The sequence below is a fragment of the Zingiber officinale genome, chromosome 5B, assembly GCF_018446385.1.
Source record: "Zingiber officinale cultivar Zhangliang chromosome 5B, Zo_v1.1, whole genome shotgun sequence".
In the NCBI taxonomy this organism is placed as follows: Eukaryota; Viridiplantae; Streptophyta; class Magnoliopsida; order Zingiberales; family Zingiberaceae; genus Zingiber; species Zingiber officinale.
Genome location: NC_055995.1, coordinates 124,177,913 through 124,198,620, shown reverse-complemented (window position 1 = coordinate 124,198,620; position 20,708 = coordinate 124,177,913). Strand labels below are relative to the sequence as shown.

The 20,708-nt window shown below is 36.7% G+C and overlaps 1 protein-coding gene and 1 pseudogene across 1 annotated transcript; one reads left to right on the top strand and one right to left on the bottom strand.

The window, feature by feature from the left end:
- Positions 1–3,195: 3,195 nt before the first annotated feature.
- Positions 3,196–4,764, bottom strand: LOC121987011 (annotated as a pseudogene).
- An 11,509-nt stretch (positions 4,765–16,273) lies between these two features.
- LOC121985766 lies at positions 16,274–20,078 on the top strand. The gene is made up of 6 exons (XM_042539394.1): positions 16,274–16,436; positions 16,999–17,206; positions 17,276–17,407; positions 17,488–17,547; positions 19,534–19,626; positions 19,716–20,078. The coding sequence occupies exons 2-6, from the start codon at positions 17,057–17,059 to the stop codon at positions 19,833–19,835; spliced, it is 555 nt and encodes a 184-aa protein (XP_042395328.1). The 5' UTR covers positions 16,274–16,436; positions 16,999–17,056; the 3' UTR covers positions 19,836–20,078.
- The last annotated feature ends 630 nt before the right edge of the window (positions 20,079–20,708 follow it).

Sequence of the window (20,708 nt, the reverse complement as noted above, 5' to 3'; positions counted from 1 at the left end):
GTAGAAATTATTGGAGCAATTTCTTTAGATCAAGTTTGATCAGTTTGATTAATTTTGAGTTGAGTCAAGTTTGAATCAGGATTTGAGTTTTGATATTTGATAATATAAGGAGATTGTTGGAGCAATCGTTCGGTTGTGAAGATGGTTAAAAGATTGACCAGGTTGATAAGAATACAAGTTAAGTAGGTCAAGGTTGATAGTAGACTTGACTGGGAAAGTCCTTACTGAAGGTTAGGCATTTGGAAAGTCCTAACTGAATGTTAGGTATTTGGAAAGCCCTAGTGAGGAGCTAGGCAGGAAAAAGTCCAAGTATGATCTTGGCAAAAGAAAAGTCCTGGTGAGGAGCCAGGCAATGAGAAAGTCCTAGTGTGGAGCTAGGCAGGAGAAAATTCAAGTGTGATATTGGCAAAGGAGAAAGTCCTGGTGAGGAGCCAGGCAATTGGAAAGTCCAAGTGTGATCTTGACAAAGGGTGTAAGTCCAAGTATGTGGTCTTGGAAAGGTAAGTCCTGGTATGATTTGGCAAGGAAGACCCGACAACTAGGATGAGGCCGAAGGAAGTTCCTGAAGGCAAGACGTGAAGGATGGGGAGATATCCGAGGGGCGCGAGGCTGATGGAGGAGGCTAGAAGACTAGTTCGAGGTTTGTCGGGTGTGGCCAAATGCTAGGCATGGAGATCCAACAGGTCACGGTTGACCGGGAGTTGAGTTGGAGACTTTGGACTTTAGATTGAGTCAAGTCCAGGATGGTCAATCGATTGAACCAGAGTCCAATCAATCAGCCGATCGATTGGAATGTGCTGCAAAGGAAGAAATGACCCAATCGATTGGTCGATCGATTGGGAGCATGAGTCACGAGCACAGAGGTCTTCCCAATCGATCGGGCAATCGATTGGGAATCTCCAATCGATCGGTCGATCGATTGGAGCTGGGAGTTCTCGCACAATCGCGAGAACATAGAAAACATCTGAATCGATCGGTGGATCGATTCAGACTGTTCCAATCGATTGGCTGATCAATTGGGATTCGACCGTTGCGCAGGATGCAGGTGATGGACGGCTGCGATGGAGCGGTGCTGACGTGACAATCGATTGGGGTTGATTTCAATCGATTGGAGGCACTGTATATAGCCCAGAACTTTGCGTTCTTCTCCTACGATCTTCACCGATTTTCACGCGAGCTTCTTCCGATCTTCACCGCCAGTTCTTGAAGGCGCTTGGGTGCATTCCCAAGCTTCAAGAGGTAACAACAAGCAACAAGTAAGTAAGAAGAATGGTGCATTTCATTTATATCTTGTATTTTCTTCTTTTGTGAGTTGTGTTGTTGTGTGTGAGTTTGTACGAGGCTTCTCCGCCTTCGGCTGCGATCAAGAATGAGTTGTTATTAGTGGAGATAGTGTGTCGTATGTGGATCCTTGGATTAGTCACCTATTCTTGAGGTGAATACCAACTAAATCCTAGCTGTTAGCATTGTGAGTGTTTGTCTTCGAGTATTCCGCTGCACAACAACAAGACGAAGCAAATCGACGTAAGCGCGACGAAACACTATTCACACCCCCTCTAGCGGGCACATCGGTCCCAACAGAAATAATGTGTTGATGATCACTGGATTTTAACTTAGCCTGTATATGACAGTTATATTTTGAAACATCCCATTTGCTTGTTGGATGCCCCAAGTCTTCTTTTTCTTGCAAAGTTCATTTTCTATACTTTAGTTAATTCTTTGCAATCTCATAACATTAGGGCATGACATATTTACCTTAACTTGGTTTAAAGTGATGGTGAAGATCACATGAGGTCATTTCATCTATTTTGAAGTCTTTCTAGAGCCGTTTGAAGTTGTAATTTACATTTCAATAATGCATTTTGATCTATTCTTTGATAGGGAATACTAAGATGGATGGATGAGATTAGTAAAGCACGTTAAGTCTGTGTGTCAGTGGATACAAAATTATCATCTAGGAGTAATTTGGTGGCGTGGATACAAAATCTAATAGATGAAAAAATGTTAGAAAATAAATATAGGAACTATAGACAATTCTAATTAATGAAATGCACTATTTAATGGATTTGAATACTACTTATATCATATAGTCTTAGTTAGAGTTCAATGGATGAATACGATTCAACACTGTTGAGTTAGCTGCATTCCTTTGGTACTTCAGCCTAGCTAATGGACTAAGGTAAAAGTGAATATATTTGATTTTGTACCCATCTATCCGCGCTGTGTTTCATTGATGTCGATGTGGTACTTCAACCTCATGCAGCAATCGACAGCAACAAATGTTTTAAGGACATATTCAAGGATCACTTGGATGCCATAACATCTACAAGATATCTATGTGTCTTGTGTGATCTGAACACTTGATCTCATACGATGTAAGATGTTTCTGCATACAAAATGTTTGTCAATTCAAACAACTCTATTATTGGTAAGTTGATGATGATTAAAACAATGAATTCAAATGTCGATTTTATTGAGAATGATTTTAATAATAATGTTTTTACTAATAAGTAATATAGATTCCAAGAAATGTTGTTAGATTGAGCTACTCATCTAACAGAAACTACTTTTTTTGGTTTACAAATCAAATCATTTCTAAGTTGAACTAGGACATTATTTCACGTCTTCTCTTAGAGAGATTGAAAATGGGAAAGTAGCAGAGAAAACGAGTGGCCCTAAAATGTCATGAATAATTGTGAAAGTGTAAATTTTAAGAAAAAAAGAGTCTATATTAAAAATACCTTAAGGCATAAATCACGGTTATGATAGTTATTAATTTCTTAAGGAATCATGTTTTCAGAATACTTCCACCCTGTTATTTTCTTGCAGTTCTAAGTATTTCTTTTTCAAACATATAACAATTTCTGAACCAGAGGGTTTAAATTAATCTATTATATAAACCTAAATCACAAAGCATAATTCGATTAGGATAGAAAGTGAATATGAATTGAATTGGTACGCCAAATTGTTGACCTGACAACATTGTCTATACGGCTTGTCTATACCCAGAAACTGAAAGTTCACTTACCTAAAGAGAACATTCTCTTGTTTGATCTTGTTGTAACGTTTCGTGTTCAACTAAGATAAGATGCAAGTGATTCTGACCACTGCTTCGTCGACTGATATTCAACTAATGCTGCTAATTAGATTCAAAAAAGAATATAGAAGAGCCGTTAAAATCTTTAATCACGCCGTCGAGGATTGTGATCCACTAGCCTCTGTTCACGAAGTAGTTAAGCTGGTATCCAGGAGGGAGGCAAAGAGGAGTTCGTTCCAAGTGTCGGGCAATCCAGGCAAGCACCAGTGGCTACAGTCGGCGAACCTCTCCGGTTCCTTCCTCTGCTCCGGCGTCAGGAGCTTCCCCTGCCTCGAAGTGTACACGCCCGTGTGGGCGTCCCGTCTGAACCCCGACAGCCGCGTCACGTTGAGATAACGCACTGGCATCCTCATCCTCAGGAGGGTCCTCTCTACCAGCGTCACCATCGACTTGGGAAACTGCCACACATACCTCTCGTTGTCGGAGACGGGTCGAGTTTGGTTGTAGCACCATTGTAAATTCTCCCTGCAGTTTAATCCACCATTCACATTAATTCAAATCAAATTTCGGTTCTGCATTTTGTGTTTCATACTTTCCGAATTACCTCTTGTGCTCCGGCGAGATGCTGCGGAAGAAGACGGAGGTCTGGCGAGGGTCGACGTTGCTGTCGACCCAGCGAGCCCAAGTTCTGAGGGCTCTGTTGAAAGCCTCGGCGGGTTCCATCTCCTCCGTGAGTTCTTCTCTGAGCTGGAAGTAGTCCTAGGCCCTCATTTTGCCGTGGTGCGTCCACCAGTGGCCGGTGTTGAAGACCATGACGTCGGCGCCTCGCCAGAAGCGAGCGCTGGCGGGGAGATTGTCGAGATGCAGGATCTTGGCACGGTCTCCCTCCCTCTCCTTCAGCTCCACCAGGAACGGACTCCAAAAGAACTCCACCGTGCAATCGTGATCCTATAATTCAACATTAAACAAGTTAATTTGTTAAAAGAAAAGTAGACGGACAAACTTTAAATATGTACCAGGGCACGGAAGAGCTTGTGCTCGGCGCTGCGGTTCTTGACGTAGACGCGCTTCCGGCGAGCCGCCGAGTAGAGCATGCAGATCATCGACTCCCACATATTCCGGTTGAGTGAATCGCCCACCACCACCACCCGCTTCCCCCTCCACCTCTCCAGCGTCTCTGACCCATTAAACCTTTAATTCATTTAAATGAGTCCGTAATTGTCTCTAAATTAGCCTGCATTAATTCCTAATTAAATTTGGCGTTGCTACTGTACTAGTTAAGACCTCGGCAAGTCACAGCCGTTGGGCTGCCACCGCCACCGCTCGTAGTCGGAGTCCGGCCGGCCGCTTCTCTGGCAGCTCACTTGGTCGCTGAGGAAAGGACACCTTTGGGAGCGGTAGAGCGGGTACCGTCTCGGGTCATGGACCCACCTCCCCTCGAACAAGTTGCATTTCTCCTCCGCGCTCTCCTTGCTGGAGCCGTTGCCAGGAAAGTTGGCCGTCGGTGCCAAATGACTAACTTGAGGGGCCGGCGGTAACGGCGTCGAGTCGAGTTCTCCCTGGGGGCGAGGAAAGGACAAAGAAGCGATGGCTATAGCGTTCGGGGCCGGAAAGATGCGGTGGAGGGTGAAGCAGAGCAAGAGGTAGCCGAGGAGGGCGGCGAGGGAGAGGAGAAGCCATCTCCGGCTGAAGAGGGGAGGAGGAAGGGAGGAGAAGTAGTATTCCATGACGAAGCTGTACTGAAGCATGCAGCACTATTTAGTATATATTTACTACGCCATGGATTTGATTTAAAGAGCCGATGATGAAATTGATCGGAGCCGGGTTAGCATTGGCCGGACCGGCACACGGTGAGCGTCCGAGATCTCTCGCGATCATTTAATTCTCCTACTGTTTAGGTTACTGGAAAAAGGGTCATTATTGCAATCACTCATGAGACCGACCAAAAAAGGCCAATGAAAACATTTATTTTTCATCTTTTTATTGTAATTTCTTTTTAAATGTAAAAATAAAATGCAAGAGACGTTAAAACTCGATTGGGTGCGCTTTCTCTTCAGGTACATGTACTGTTGAATGTTCCACCACACAAGAGAAGAATGCTAGGTTGAACTTATATGGACAAGACGACAAAAAGGAAGAGAGAGGAATAAGTGAGAACGAAGGACAGTCGCTTCGGCATGAACTTGAATGATCGATTATAAGGCAAAAATCAGAATGCCACTTCGAGTTTTTTATAATTACTGAAAGGGTGGCTCACCCTTCGAATCCATTCCATCTCGGATATATATTCTCGGCCTCATCTCCAGACGCTTCACTCAACCTGCGTGCATACAAATTTGAAAATGATTGAAAATCAAAGTTATGGAAATTTAAGCAATTTATTGAAAGGTGCGGTTAAAATTTTATAATATTTTAATTGAGTGTCAAAATTTTAAATTTAAAAAAAATACATAATTATTTTCTATTATATCTCAAATTTATCAACATGCTATTGCTCGTTCACCAACAAATTTAGGAGAACAGATCTTCTAATCCCTGTTTTTTTGGATAAGGAGATAAATCATTCATAATTATGATCGGATCTTGATCACGATTCGATCGTAATAGTTGCGATGTTTTCCTGGATTCACCGTCCCCTTCAGGTTATACTTTAGTTCAAAGAGGACTGTCAAAGGCCGTCCAGACGCCACCCCCACTCAACATCAGCAACCTAGCCACTTGTCCATCATCGGTGACCTCTAGGTGGCCTCTGACCGCTCTCTCCGAATCAGACTATAACATAGAGGGAATGGTGAATCCAGGAAGAGATCGCAACCAATCGCGGTCACGATCTGATCATAATTATAACTTATGAGTGGTCCATTCTCTCTCTCCGATCCAAAAAAAAATCAGGAAATCTGCTCTCCAAATTTAGCGTGATGGATTTTTGATCAACAATCAACTGCTCAACTGGATTATTAATTTTTTTTTGTCCGATTTTATTGTAGACTTAGATTGGATTAGCAATCCACTAATGTCATATTAAGATTTTAAAATTTTAAACATGTATTATCAATAATTATTTTTTTTTTCAAAACAAAACTTATAATAATTATAAAATTATAACTATTAATTATCTTATTCATACAACTAATTGATAATTGATGAGACTGGATAATAAAAGATAAATAATATAACAATAATGTACTGGAAATATTATAGGGGAGGTATGGTAGGATGGACGTCTAACTATATGGAATTTAGCAAATGATATACTTAACTTCTTTAAATATCTTTAAAAAAAAAGTAGACTGATGCTGGCATGACATACAAATTTGTAAATCATAGAAATTTGAGCAATTTATTGCAACGTGCAGTTAAAATTTTATAATATTTAAATTAAGTACTTTTATATTTATAATGTAGGGAAGGATTTCTGGATAGTGTACTGGCTTAATTATTTTTTATTATAATATATTAAAGAATTTCTAAATTTATTATTATTTTTACTAATATAGAATAATTTTATGAAATTTTTTTATTAGCCGCTAGCATTATGTGATTCCATGTTTTATTTAAAGGAAAATTTTCTACGAAGAATCGAATCTCAAGTGTCAGGATTACTGTACATTTGAAAGTCTTTTTTTATAGTTACAATGATTTTTAATGTTCAGGTTTTCAAATTCGAGATATTGTATAGTCAAATTTTGTTGAAAACTGCATAATGGTATTTGACAGATACGAACTCATCTTAATAATTAAGAAATAATAACTACGATAACAGAGGTTTATCTTATCTACGCCCACTTTCTTATAAAAATATATATAATTTAGGATATTTTTTTTTATTCAATATAGATATCTGATCCCGTCCGGAAGCTGAGTCAGATGGAGGCGGACCTCGATGTACTGGAAGTTGACGGAAAGTCATTGCAACGTCGGATCTATCTGACACCCTCCCGAAAGGTTCGTACGAGCGGCTGACGAAGGAAGGTGGTCAGGATGATGACACTGCGGTTCTGCGCACACTCAGACGAGCCCACGAGTCGTTAGAGACAATAAACCAGGGAAAAAGTCCCCGGGTCAGGCCCTCCGACGCTCAAGTCAGGTACTTTTTCCCCAAAAAACACATAGAAAAGGACGAAAAGTAAAGACTAGCGAGAAATGACGAGTGAGCGTACCTGCATAAGAGACAAAGTATCCCTTTTTATACTACAACAGATGTTTCTGGGACCTGGCTAGTGTCAGGGAATGTCAGCTGTCAGATTTTGTCTGGCGGTGATTAACACGTGGCTCTTCTTAAGGCTGGCGGCAAAACCAAAGGCGTAGCGAGCCCCGACTGTTAGCATATTCCCTGACACATTGATTGTTCTCTGACACTCTCTGACAAGTGGTTACGATTCCTTGACTTGTTTGTCCTGTAGTGCCTGGACGCTGGGTCTGTATTCCGAGATCTGTACTCCGACTTGCTTCTATATGTTATTATCCGTGATTCGTATGTCCCGATCTGTGCGTTAGGCTTGTATCCCGACCTACCTTTGTCATCTGTTATCCATGGTCTGTACGTCCTGACCTGCTTCTGTCTACTGTTATCCATGACCTGTACGTTCCGACCTGTACGCCAGAGCTGTGTCCCGACCTGCTTCTGTTTACTGTTATCCATGGCTTCTACGTCCCGACCTGTACGCTAGGTCTGTGTCTCGACCTGCTTCTGTTTACTGTTATCCATGGCTTGTACGTCTCGACCTGTACGCTAGGTCTATGTCCCCACCTACTTTTGTTTACTGTTATCCATGGCTTGTACGTCCAGACCTGTACGCTAGGTCTGTGTCTCGACCTGCTTCTGCCTACTATTATCCATGGCTTGTACGTCCCGACCTGTACGCTAGGTCTGTGTCCCGACCTGCTTCTGTTTACTGTTATCCTTGGCCTGTACGTCTCGACCTGTACGCTAGGTCTGTGTCCCGACCTGCTTCTGTTTACTATTATCCTTGGCTTGTACGCCCCGACCTGTACGCTAGGTTTGTGTCCCGACCTGTTTCTGTTTACTATTATCCTTGTCTTGTACGTCCTGACCTGTACGCTAGGTCTGTGTCCCGACCCGTTTCTGTTTACTGTTATCCATGGTTTCTACGTCCCGACCTGTACGCTAGGTCTGTGTCCCGACCTGATTTTTTTTACTGTTATCCATGGCTTGTACGCCCCGACTTGTACGTTAGGTCTGTATCCCGACCTGCTTTTGCCTACTGCTATCCATGGCTTGTACGTCCCGACCTGTACGCTAGGTCTGTATCCCGACCTACTTCTGCCTACTGCTATCTATGACTTGTACCTCCCGACCTGTATGCCCGATCTGTATCCCGACCTGCGTTCTCCTACTGTTATCCATGGCTTGTACATTCCGACCTGTACGCCAGGTCTGTTTCCTGACCTACGCTCACATATTGTTATCCATGACTTGTACGTCACGACCTGTACGCCAGTCTATTTCCCGACCTGCGCTCACCTATTGTTATCCATGGCTTGTACGTCTCAACCAGTACATCAGGTCTGTTTCCCGACCTGCGCTCACCTATTGTTATCCATGGTTTGTACGTCCCGACCTGTATGCCCGATCTGTATCCCGACCTGCATCTGTCCGCTATTATCCACGGCCTGTACGTTCTGGCCTGTACAACCAGTTTGTTCTGCGCCAAGGGCCTTCTTTCCTTTACCTTTACTTGGCTTGTGGGCTCAGTCCTCAGCTGTACCTGGCCTGTGGGCCCTGTCCTTGACCGCTATCAGGGCTGGCCCTTGTCCGACTTATACTCCTATCCTTTGACCGCCCTATCAGCTGAGACTTGGACCCTGGCCATGTAAGCTTGACTTCTGATCAGCCACGGAGGCTGGACTTCTGACCTCCACGTAAGCATGACTTCTGACCAGCCACGGAGGTTGGACTTTTGACCTCCACGTAAGCATGACTTCTGACCAGCCACGGAGGCTGGACTTCTGACCAGCCACGGAGGCTGGACTTCTGACCTCCACGTAAGCTTGACTTCTGACCAGCCACGGAGGCTGGACTTCTGACCCGCTACGGAGGTTGGACTTCTGACCATCCTGTGATTTTGACTCCTAATCATATCATCTTACTGACCCACGAACATGCGCTGTATCAATATCTATTTTTTATTTTTATTTTCTCTTTTCACTATCCTATTCCAGAAATGAATATTTTTAAAATTTAAAGAAATATTATTTATAAATATTAAATTTAAAAAATAATAAAGTAACTGATATTTTTGAACCATCCTAAATAAAATTTAGAGTAAAATACATTTTTAGATAAGACAGCTGCAGTGATGCTCTAACTGATTGATAGGGCTAGATGATGAAAAATAATAATATAGGAATAATATTTTAGAGAATAATAACATCATTTAAGAGGAGACGGAAGAATGGAGTTTGTTTTTATTAAAAATAAAAAAAGGACGCTCCTGTTTATTCTGGTAAAATGAAAAGCTTTTATTTTGATTTAGCAATATGGTATACTTAACCTTTTACAATATGTAAAAAAGTACACTTAACTTTTATATTTAATAAAGGCCTCGTTTATAAAACTATTAAAGAAATTATTTTCCAATGTCACCGCCGGGACTCCTGCAAAATTATGGGTGGTTGCAATTATCAGCCGTCACAATCAGTTCGACTACTTGCAACAATTGTCAGTTGTGATGAGGTCGCAAAATCACAATCATTGGTTATGACCTCCTTCGCAGTTAGTTAATTAGTAATTTCTCACCCTCCTTGTACAGCCTGAACTCGACCGTAAAATCACAGTTAGATTCAAGTCATGACCATCGAGAGGTCGAAAAATTACAATTAGGTCACAATGAACAACCGACAACGATAATTTTATGACATATATATAATTTTATTATCTGACACATTTTATCTTATACCTTCTGTGTACATTTAATTATTTACAATTTAATTATTTTATAATTGATACTATAATTCAATTTTTAAATCCTAAAGATAATTTTTTTTTAACATAACTGAAATTAAAAAAATAAATAAATAAATTGATTGAGATGTCTTGGATTATCCAAGTGTCTCGATTTGTAAAAAGCATCCACACTCTTAGATGCCCACAATTATCATTATATAGATATATAGACAAACAACATCCCGATATGATCCATAGATTAAACTCCATAAAATACACAACTTCAAATTTGAAGCTTCATTAGAATAGTCATTGTCTCTTACCATTATACCGTATCATATAGGACCACATTTTAAGTATTTTGTTATTATAATTTTTTAATTTGCATTATCTATCATTAGAATCATCATTATCTTTTACCACCATACCGTATCAGTATCATATAGGACCATATTTTTAGTATTTTGTTATTATAACTTTTTAGTACAATTAGCACTTATAACTTTCTATTTTTTCAAAAGATCTATGAATTAATATGATCAATAATGAATGGAAATACCTAGCTCAACTATGCAAAGCAGAGCATCTTACTTGTGAAGCATTGTCTCTGGCTGGTGGTAGAGCTGATTGTAATTGCTGCTAATATATCTGAAGTTGTCGTATTTGGATCTCAAGATTATTATGTGCATTTATTCTAAATTTATTTATTTATGTATTGTTTTGATATGTAGTGATACAAATAACCTTTGCTGTCAACATCATATTCTAGTTTGGGCATTTGACTGGGCTGAGCACTAGGGGTCGTATATCGTGCCAAAATTTTTTATACGATATCATATACTATACCAAAAATTTTGGTATAATAAAAATATATACTAATATCATACTAAAAATCTGATATACCAGAACTTCAGTATATTGAATTTTTGAATGGTATAAATTTATACCATTTATACTAAACTTTTGGTATCAGTATGGTATATACCATATCAAAATCTTAAATCTCATATCAATTCCAATACTGGTTGTACCAAAATTTTTGGCATATATGTTCGGTATATGTTAGTATAGTATGTGTTGTATATCAAAATTTTTGTTATTTTATTTACCTCTACTGAGCACTTTGACACCATGTGGATTACAGAGATATTTGTCATAGATTTACCACTTTTTGTCCTTTCTTCTTCTTTTAGCAACTTGACTCAAAGAAGACTGTGAAAAATGGTAGCCACTAGGGTGGAAAAGGTTCCTTGCTTATGTTGGCCTTGATTTCTTTGTCTCATTGGCCAACCTTGATCCTGGAAACTATAACATCTTTCTCATTCTCTAAACTTTTTTATATTTGTTTTTGAAATGTATCAATTAATTTGCTTTGTTTTAAGATAGTGGAGACTGATTTGCAAGCTAGAGCAAAACACAAATACGAGCTATTGTGGGTGATACTAATCGACACTTGTAACTTTTTTTTTCACAAAACCTATGGATTAACATGATAGATAAATGAAGGGAACAACCCGGTTGAACTATGCAAAGCAGAGTACCCTACATTTGTAAAGTTTAACCTCAGGTTGGTGATAGAGCTAGCAGTGATCGCTACTCCTGTAGCTGTTGTGTTGGGATCTCAAGATTATTATGTGCATTTGTTCTATATTTATTTATTTATGTATTGTTTTGATGTGTAGTGATAGAAACAATCTTTGCTCTCAACATCAAATTTCAGTTTGGGTGAGAGTGAATTTGATATGGCTAAGCACTAGGGGTTGTATAATGTACCAAATTTTTTTTATATGATATCGTATGTTATATCTAATATTTTAATATAAGAAAAATATCTATTGATACCATACATAAAATTCGGTATACCAAAACTTCAAAATACTGAATATTTGATATGGTATAAATTTCATATCATTTATACTCAACTTTCAATATTGATACAGTATATACCGTACTGAAATCTTAAATCTCATATCAATTTAAATACCAATTTTATCAAAAATTTTGGTATATGGTTATATCGATATATCTAAATCAACCGTTATTGAAGATGTATTTTTTGACGACCATATCTACTATACAAGGCAAAAAAACAAACAACATCATGCGAACTTCTAAATCTATCGCCATTTGTTTCATTGTATCATAAGTTGAATTTTATCTAAAACCATTTTTATATTGATTCTAACTAATTCTAGTGGCGTAAGCTGATTTAAAACAACGTCTATCTAAAATAAATAAACTAGACAGCAATTTGATTTGACTTTGCCTCATTACTGATTACTCACTCTCATTTTCTCACTGCAATTGTAATTTCCAGTAGATCAGAAAGTTTGAGTTGTTGATCTCAGTTCTAGTGTTTTTGATGGTCTCCTGTTACTTTAGGGAGGTGATCTATGTGAAGTCACCTGCAGCAGAGGTGATGAAGGGCAATACTACAGGGAGACGTCGTTTCCCTCCTGCGTGCGCTTGTCACGCCGTAAGCAAACAGATTCAATCAAACACTTGCACCTCACAGTTCATAATCCTCACAACAAATCTATTTTTAGGCATAATTTGTTTCTACATTCAACACTGGTGCTCTCAAGGAAGACGCTACCTTCTACCAAAGGAAAATTTTAATTTGGGCATGAGTGTTTTTGACAGGGCTAAGCAATAAGTGATATACCGTACCAAATTTTTTTATACAATATTGTATACTGTACCGGAAATTTTGATATAAGAAAAATATATACTGATACCGTACTAAAAATTTGATATACCGAAACTTCGATATACCAAATTTTTTATATGATATAAATTTCATATAGTTTATACTCAACTTTCAATATTGATACAGTGTATACCATACCAAAATCTTAAATCTCATATCGATACTGACCATACTAAATTTTTTGATATACTATTAATATAGATATATATCTATATCAACCGTTATTGAAGATCTATTTTTTTGACAATCGAATCCACTGTATAGGGCATAAAAAAAATAAAAGCATGCAAACTTCTAAATATATCGTCATTTGTTTCATTGTATCGCAAGTTGAATTTGTATCTCGGAATCATTTTATATTGATTTTGACTAATTCTGGTGATGTAAGCTAATTTAAAACAATCTAAAATAAATAAACTTGACATCAATTTGATTTGACTTTGCCTCATTACTCATTACTTTCTGTCATTTTCTCATTACAATTGTAATTTCCTGCATATCAGAAAACTTTAACTGTTGATCTCAGTCTTAGTATTTTTCGATGACAACCTGTTACTCTGGGGAGGTGAGTTACGGTGATGAAGGGTCTGTTTGTCCCAAGACTGCAAGGTAACAACACCACGAGAGACTCTATTACCATCCAAGGAGCCCTTGTCATGCCACAGTCAAACGGACTCAGCCAGACACTTGCGCCTCACAATTCATAATGTTGTTACTATCTCGACACTCGGCACGTCCAAGTATGTCTTCCCCCATGCCTTGGCAACTTGCACTAATGGATAGTAGTCATCCGTGATTTAACTCCTCCATGTTGGCTTAGGGACAGATTGGTGAGGCCGCTAGGGGCGAGTGAATCGCCTTTTGCCACATAATCTCATTAATGTCACACTTGGTCATTTCCCTCCTGAGACTTTTATCTCATTGTTAATTTGGGATCCTTGTCTTTGTTTTAGCTACTTGACTTAGAGAAGACTGTGAAAAATGGTAGACACCAAGGTGGAAAAGGTTTCTTGCTTATGTTGGCCCTAATTTCCTTGGCCTGAAAAGGTTCCTTGCTCAAGTTATGTACTGTTTTGATGTGTAGTGATAGAAACAACCTTTGCTCTACATCAAATTCCAGTTTGGACAAGATTGTTTTTATCAAGGCTGAACAATAAGGATGGTATACCGTACCAAATTTTTTTTATATGATATTGTATACTATACCAAAAATTTTGATATAAAACAAATATATATCGATACCATACCAAAAATTCAATATACCGAAACTTTGATATATCGAATTTTCAATATGGTATAAATTTCATATTGTTTATACTCAACTTTCAGTATCGATACAGTATATATCGTATCAAAATCTTAAACTCAATATTGACCATACTAAAATTTTCAATATACCGTTAATATCGATATATCTATATCAACCGTTATTAAAGATGTATTTTTTTTTTTTTACAATTGTATCCACTGTATAGGGCAGAAAAAAAAACATGTGAACTTCTAAATATATCGCCATTTGTTTTATTGTATCGCAAGTTGAATTTTATCTCGAAACTATTTTCTATTGATTTTGAGTAATTCCAGTGGCGTAAGCTGATTTAAAACAAATTAAAATAAATAAACTTGACAGTAATTTGATTTGACTTTGCCTTATTATTGATTACTCTCATTTTCTCAATGCAATTGTAACTTCCTGCATATCAGAAAGTTTGAGCTATTGATCTCAACCCTAGTGTTTTTTATGACCGCCTGTTACTTTAGAGGGGTGAGCTACGGTGATGAAGGACATGTTTGTCCCAAGACTGTAGGGCGACAGTGCCACTGGAGACACCATTACCCTCCTAGGTGCATTTGTCATGTCGCAATCAAACAGACTCAACCAAACACGTGCACCTCACAGGTCATAATCTCATAAATGTCTTCCTCCAAGCCTTGGTATCAGTAATAGCTAGTAGTTATTTATAATTTATTTTCTCTGCCACTGGAGACACCATTACTCTCCTAGGCGCCTTTGTCATGTCGCAATCAAACAGACTCAACCAAACACGTGCACCTCACAGTTTATAATCTTATAAATGTCTTCCTCCATGCCTTGGTATCAGTAATAGCTAATAGTTATTCATAATTTATTTTCTTTGTGTTAATCTAAGAATAGATCAGCGGGATGCCACATAATCTCATTAATGTCACGCTTGGCCATTTTCCTCCTGTGACTTTTATCTTATTGTCAACTTCTAGTGTTTATTCCATATATCTCAACAAATGAAATGCTTCGAACACAACTAACATGACTACCCTGCAATGTTTTGAATCTTTTGGTACCATGATGTATATTGTACCCGTTTAGGCAAGGAAAGTTTTGCAGATAATTTCTGCCTGGGAAAATTGCAATTTGCTCTTGGATGTTCAAGATTTTTCATCACTTCTGAGAATCTAATAAATTCGTTTCACCTTGCCTCTGTAGTCAGATAATAAAGTGCGACTCTTATTTCAAGCCTTAACTTTGCTTGCAATTTGGGATCCCTTGCCGTTTGGGTATTTCTGATCTACAATTTCTTAATGTGCGCAATTCCTTCGATTGGGCTTTATTATAATTATAAAATTAGTGAATGAGGTTAATATTATTAATTCAGGGTTTTAAAGCGACAGCTTGAGGTCGTCGATGGTGCGCTGCAGGCTGTTGATGTACTCCCACCACTGCTGCTCCACGAGGCTCATCGATCGCCATTATCATCTCCGGCTTCAGCCACTGTCAGCTGCCAACGTTGACGACCATGCAGCAGCACCCACACAACGAAGCACCTCCATCGCCATCCGCCGCTGCAACTCCTGGCTACTCAGAATTAGCGACACCAGGTTCGGAATAATCGTCTGCTTCACCACCACGTCTGTCGTTGCTTCTTCTCAGCTTCCTCGGCTCCTGTTTCCTCCTGAGCTTGACCATCATGTTTGGCCTCTGTTTGGGTTCACCTTTGCGGCTGCGTCCTTCTTGTGGTCGTCGTTTTCTCCATGGCTCGTTTCGGGTGGGTATATCTCCATTTCTAGAGATTCCTCGTTAATGTTGGACTTCTTATTATTCGATCCAAATCTCTCATATCCGGTATCTCCATTTATTTTATTACCTTTTTATGTCAATAATATTTTTATTTTTTATCTATGACAATAATACTTTTATTATTAGAAAGAATCATCACCAGTAAATAAATCTCGCAAGTCTCCAGCGTTATTATTCGATCCAAATCTCTATTTATTTTATTACCTTTTTATGTCAATAATATTTTTATTTTTTTATCTATGACAATAACACTTTTATTATTAGAAAGATCCATCACCACTCCAGATCGATCGACTTTGTCATCTAAATAAACCTCTCAAATCTCAAGCATTATTATTCGATCCAAATCTCATTGACCCGGAATCTCTCATACTTGGGCTTGAATGAAAAGCCCATATTACTCCACTTCCTATTAGATTTGAATCAAGAAAACCATTTATAGTACATTTTTATTATTTTAAATTTTATAAATCCTAATCAGAGAAATTGAATTTAGATTAAATATACAAATATATATATATTTTCTATAAATATATATATTTTCTACAAATATATATATTTTCTATAAATTCTCTCGCCGCGACGAGCTCTCCGTCCAAACTAGGGTTTCCCCGCCGCGAGATCTCTCTCTCGCCGCGACCAGCTCTGTTCCCTGCTGCGCCTTCCTCTCTCGCCGACGAGGTCCTTTCCCTTCTTTTATCAAGCCGCCAGATTCTTTCTGCACGAGGTCCTTTCCCTGCTCTTATAGTCTTAACCTTCTCTTTTAGCTTGATTTCTTTGATAATTTTTACTTCCATTCTTTTATTTGAGGGGAAAAAAAGCAGAATGGCATATTGAATCCTTAGAAAATATAAATGGTTGATAAGTGAGGTAAGAACTGAAAGATCAGAAATTTGGAAATAAAAATTCAATGGGTCTGCCGTAGGTGTTCTTGAAGGCAGGAGATAAGCTTGATATAATTTGTTAAGTATTTGATATGGCCTTTAAATTTCAATATGTCCTGCTTTAGATTGTTTGTAATTTTGCTCTAGAAAACTGTTAGTTTTCTTCTGTTATTTTGCTTTAGAAATTGCATGATTTGTGTTGCTTTAGAAATTGCATGATTTGTTCAATCAAGTTTAGAGTTTAGTGTCTCTGTCAAGTTAATTGGAAAATTTGAGTTTGTTGTTTATTCTAAAATAAGATGTAGTATTTATTTTATTATATCTCTTTAAAAAAAATATTTTTAATTAACGGACGGTCATGAAACATCCTTAACGATCTAACGGATGAAATACAATAACCTGCAGGTTTCTAGGTTTCGGCAGCTCGCTCTCTTCCCCTTGCCGCTCACTCTCTTCGTTTCCAATGTCGCTCTTATCGATCGTTTCCAAGAGAGTGTCACTGATCCGACCCTCTTTAGCGTCTCTGCAGTATTATTCTTCGCCTTCTTCGTCTTCTTCGAAAGTTACAGAGATATACGGAAATAATACTTATCTTGTTGACACATCGACTCTGGTAGGCTCTATACAACGAAATTGAATTTGTTTACTAGTGAAATTGAATTCTGCTATAATCTTTTTGCAGGTTAGAAGATTAGAGGCTCAAGGTTTGCCTCCTAATCAAGCGTACATAATCATATCAACATTGACAACATTTTTGAATACTAGTTTAGATCATTTGGCACAATCTGTTGTGTCAAAGTCGGCAATCAATGAGGTTTTGACATCCATTTAAGTATTCTTGAAATTTATTATGCTTTTTTACAGAAGTTGATAATTTATTTGATGTTTTTATAGTTTATGGCGAAACAAAATTCTGACCTATCTCAATTCAAGTTAGAAATGAAACACATGCAGGTAATATGAAGTGCAAATATATCTCATGTTTAGCTAATTGACAAATAATTTTGTCCATTTTTAAAATTACTATGCTATATGTAATTATCAATTTTTTATTTGTTTGATTCTTAATGCTTATATTTAGTTGATTCGAAAAGATTTTTATTCATTAGTGTTGTGTATTAAAATATTGTAACTTATACGATTTTAGTGAATATTGAAATGCGTTGGAGTGTCAATAATTTTTTGACACCTTATCGTTAACATTCTTTGAAGGTACTTAATATGCTTATAAATGATTTCATTTTCTAAGTCAATTGATATGGTCGCTTGAATCAACTACCCAATAGTCTTACTATGTTCTGTTCAAAAGATATTCTAAATTTACTTTTCTCAATGTGAATTTGCATGCATGCATTTTGTCCTCCTTTTAAATTTTTTTTGTACTTTTTTATTTCATTTAGCATTTTATTGCATCCCCACATGACATCATCATTATCGTCACCATCAAATACTATAACCACCAAAAGTGATATGTATCATCCATTTTTCCGAGTGAATGCCACACATTTATTACCTACTATCATCACCACTAACGTGGCTGCAGTTGCTTATTTCAATCGTCCTAGTTTTATGTACTACTGTCATTGACACTATATCAAAATTTGCTTTGTCAACACTCAATGGGATGAATGCAATACGACTTCATTTATTTATTTTCATTCTATTATCTTTTTACTCAATTTTTGAATACTCTTTGTAATTTGACCCTCCTTTTAAATAGGAAATTTTAAGTTATTTTATATTCTAACTAATAAAGATGAATGTGCTAATTTAGTTTGATTGTTTAGTATGACAACTCCTAAGGATATAGATAGGATCTTAAATAATGCATCATTTCTTGTCTCATCTTAAATTAGAGAGTACCTTATGTTGGAGAATATGTTTGGAATTTGGATATTGTGTTGAAGATATCTACATGCAAAGTGTATCTATTTTGAGTTATAGTTACTTTATGATATAATCTTTATATCTGCAATTTATTTCTTCATCATAATTATTAAATTTTACAATGGACAATTTCTTTACCAAATTAACCCTTCATGTTATACACTTAGCAATTATTTTTTTTTAGCGAATGCAAGCCAATATAGTTGAATGTATGTACCTATTTATCCTTAGTCCAATGTGGACATTAGAATTTAATTTTGGAAAGGAGATGTAATCAAAAAATGCAAGTGTGATTTGGAGTTTGAACCTTGAAACCAAGTTTGAATTTGGGATTTGAATTTTTAGATATGTCTAACCTTGATATGATAGTTACTTGCATAGTTTGTTGATTTTGCTCTATTATTTTAGAAAATAGAATAAGATTTAATCAAACAATAAAAAATTTCTTGAACAATGCAAATTAGGTTCTACGTATGTCTTAAGTATTTGATTTGGAAAATGAATCATACATCCCTCTATTATAAGTAATATTGAGATATTTAGACTATATTTTATTGTGCTAGTTATTGTGATATCTATTACTTGAGATGAACTTTTAGATAGTATAAAATATTATCATGATAATATTTCTGATTTAAGTGGCATTGAATGGCATTTAGGTTTTTATCTTTATGACCTAGTTTGACTTGAAAATTAGATTTAACTTTTTAACCTTATCTTTGCAATGATCATACCTATTATTCGATGTACGTTTCTATTATTATAATTTGATAAATATTTACTAAATATAAACTAGTGATCAATGTCTCCAAAGAAGATTTAATTGGTGGAATCTTGATTTTATTTATATCACATAACTAGAAATTCTATGTATATTGTTATTTTATTGAAATATTGATTAACAAATACCTATCAGTTAATCAAATTATTTTGTTATGAATACTTTTATGATATTTCATAAAGTTATTAAAAGCTTTCTATCTACTAATGATGTTTTTTTTTTTCATCTTATTATTTGCTAATTCCATTTATAAGTTTATCTTTTGATTTCAGGATGGTCATTTTAATTCGGTGGTACGAAAAAATGAAAAATTGGAGAGAGATTTTAAGAAATTGGTTATTAAATTAACAAACAAATTTAACCGGGTAAAGTGTTTTAGGTCATAGTGTTTTGATAGTTTTGTATAAACTCTTATTTGCATTGGTAATTTGATTTTTTTTGTTCTTGTTTATAGGAAATTATTGAAGTGGAAGCAGGACTTGAAGCAGTAAAATTTGAGATTATGAAGTACTGTGCTGGTACTTTTGTTTCAGCAGGATCAATTTGTCTTGCATTCGTGCTATTTTGGAAGTAGAAATTAAAAGTAGGCTTTGTTTGATGACAATAGTTGCTTTTGCAATTATGTGCTTTTAAATGTAGAAATTATGACTACTTTTAGGGTTAACAATTATTAAATACTGTGTTGGTACTTTTATCTTAGTGACAACAGATGCTCAACTTGCTATTGGGCATTTTTTTGGAGTAGAAATTATGGGTCGATGATGGCTGGATTATAACTGAATATGATAATTATCTTTAGAAACATCCCATTTACTTATTGCCTCAAGTCTTCTTTTGCTTGCAAAATTTATTTTCTATGGTTTGGTTAATTCTCTGCCTTAACTTGGTTTAAAGTGATGGTGAAGATCACATGAGGTTATTTTGTCTATTTTATAATCTTTTTGCAGCCATCTGAAGTTGTAATTTGCATTTTATTCTTGCATTTTGATATATTCTTTGATAGTAAATACTGAGATGGATAGATGAGATAAGTAGAACATATGTGTAAGTGTGTGTGTGTCTGTACATATAATGAACATTATTATCCATAGTAATTTGATGGTGTTGGTACAAAATCTAATAGATGAAAAAAAAAATGTTAGAAAATAAATAGAGAGAATATTGACAAAATTCTACTTAATGAAATGTAATATTCTGTTTAATGGATTTGAATGCCACTTATCATATATTCTCAGTTAGAGTTCAATGGATTAATATGATTCCTTCGGCCAACACTATTGAGTTAGCTGCATGCCTTTTGTTTGTGATCACCTAGCTAATGGACTAAGGTAAAAGTGAATGAATTTGATTTTGTATCGATCCATCTATATGCATTGATGTCCATATGGTACTCCAACCTCATGCAGCAATTGACAGCAACAAATGTTTCAACGACGTAGATATCTGT

Coding starts and splice junctions, on each gene's coding strand:
- LOC121985766 (XM_042539394.1), top strand. CDS start 17,057: ATGTCGCTCTTATCGATCGTTTCCAAGAGAGTGTCACTGATCCGACCC. Junction 17,408..17,487: donor CAAAGTCGGCAATCAATGAG/GTTTTGACATCC, acceptor ATGTTTTTATAG/TTTATGGCGAAACAAAATTC. Junction 19,627..19,715: donor TAACAAACAAATTTAACCGG/GTAAAGTGTTTT, acceptor TCTTGTTTATAG/GAAATTATTGAAGTGGAAGC.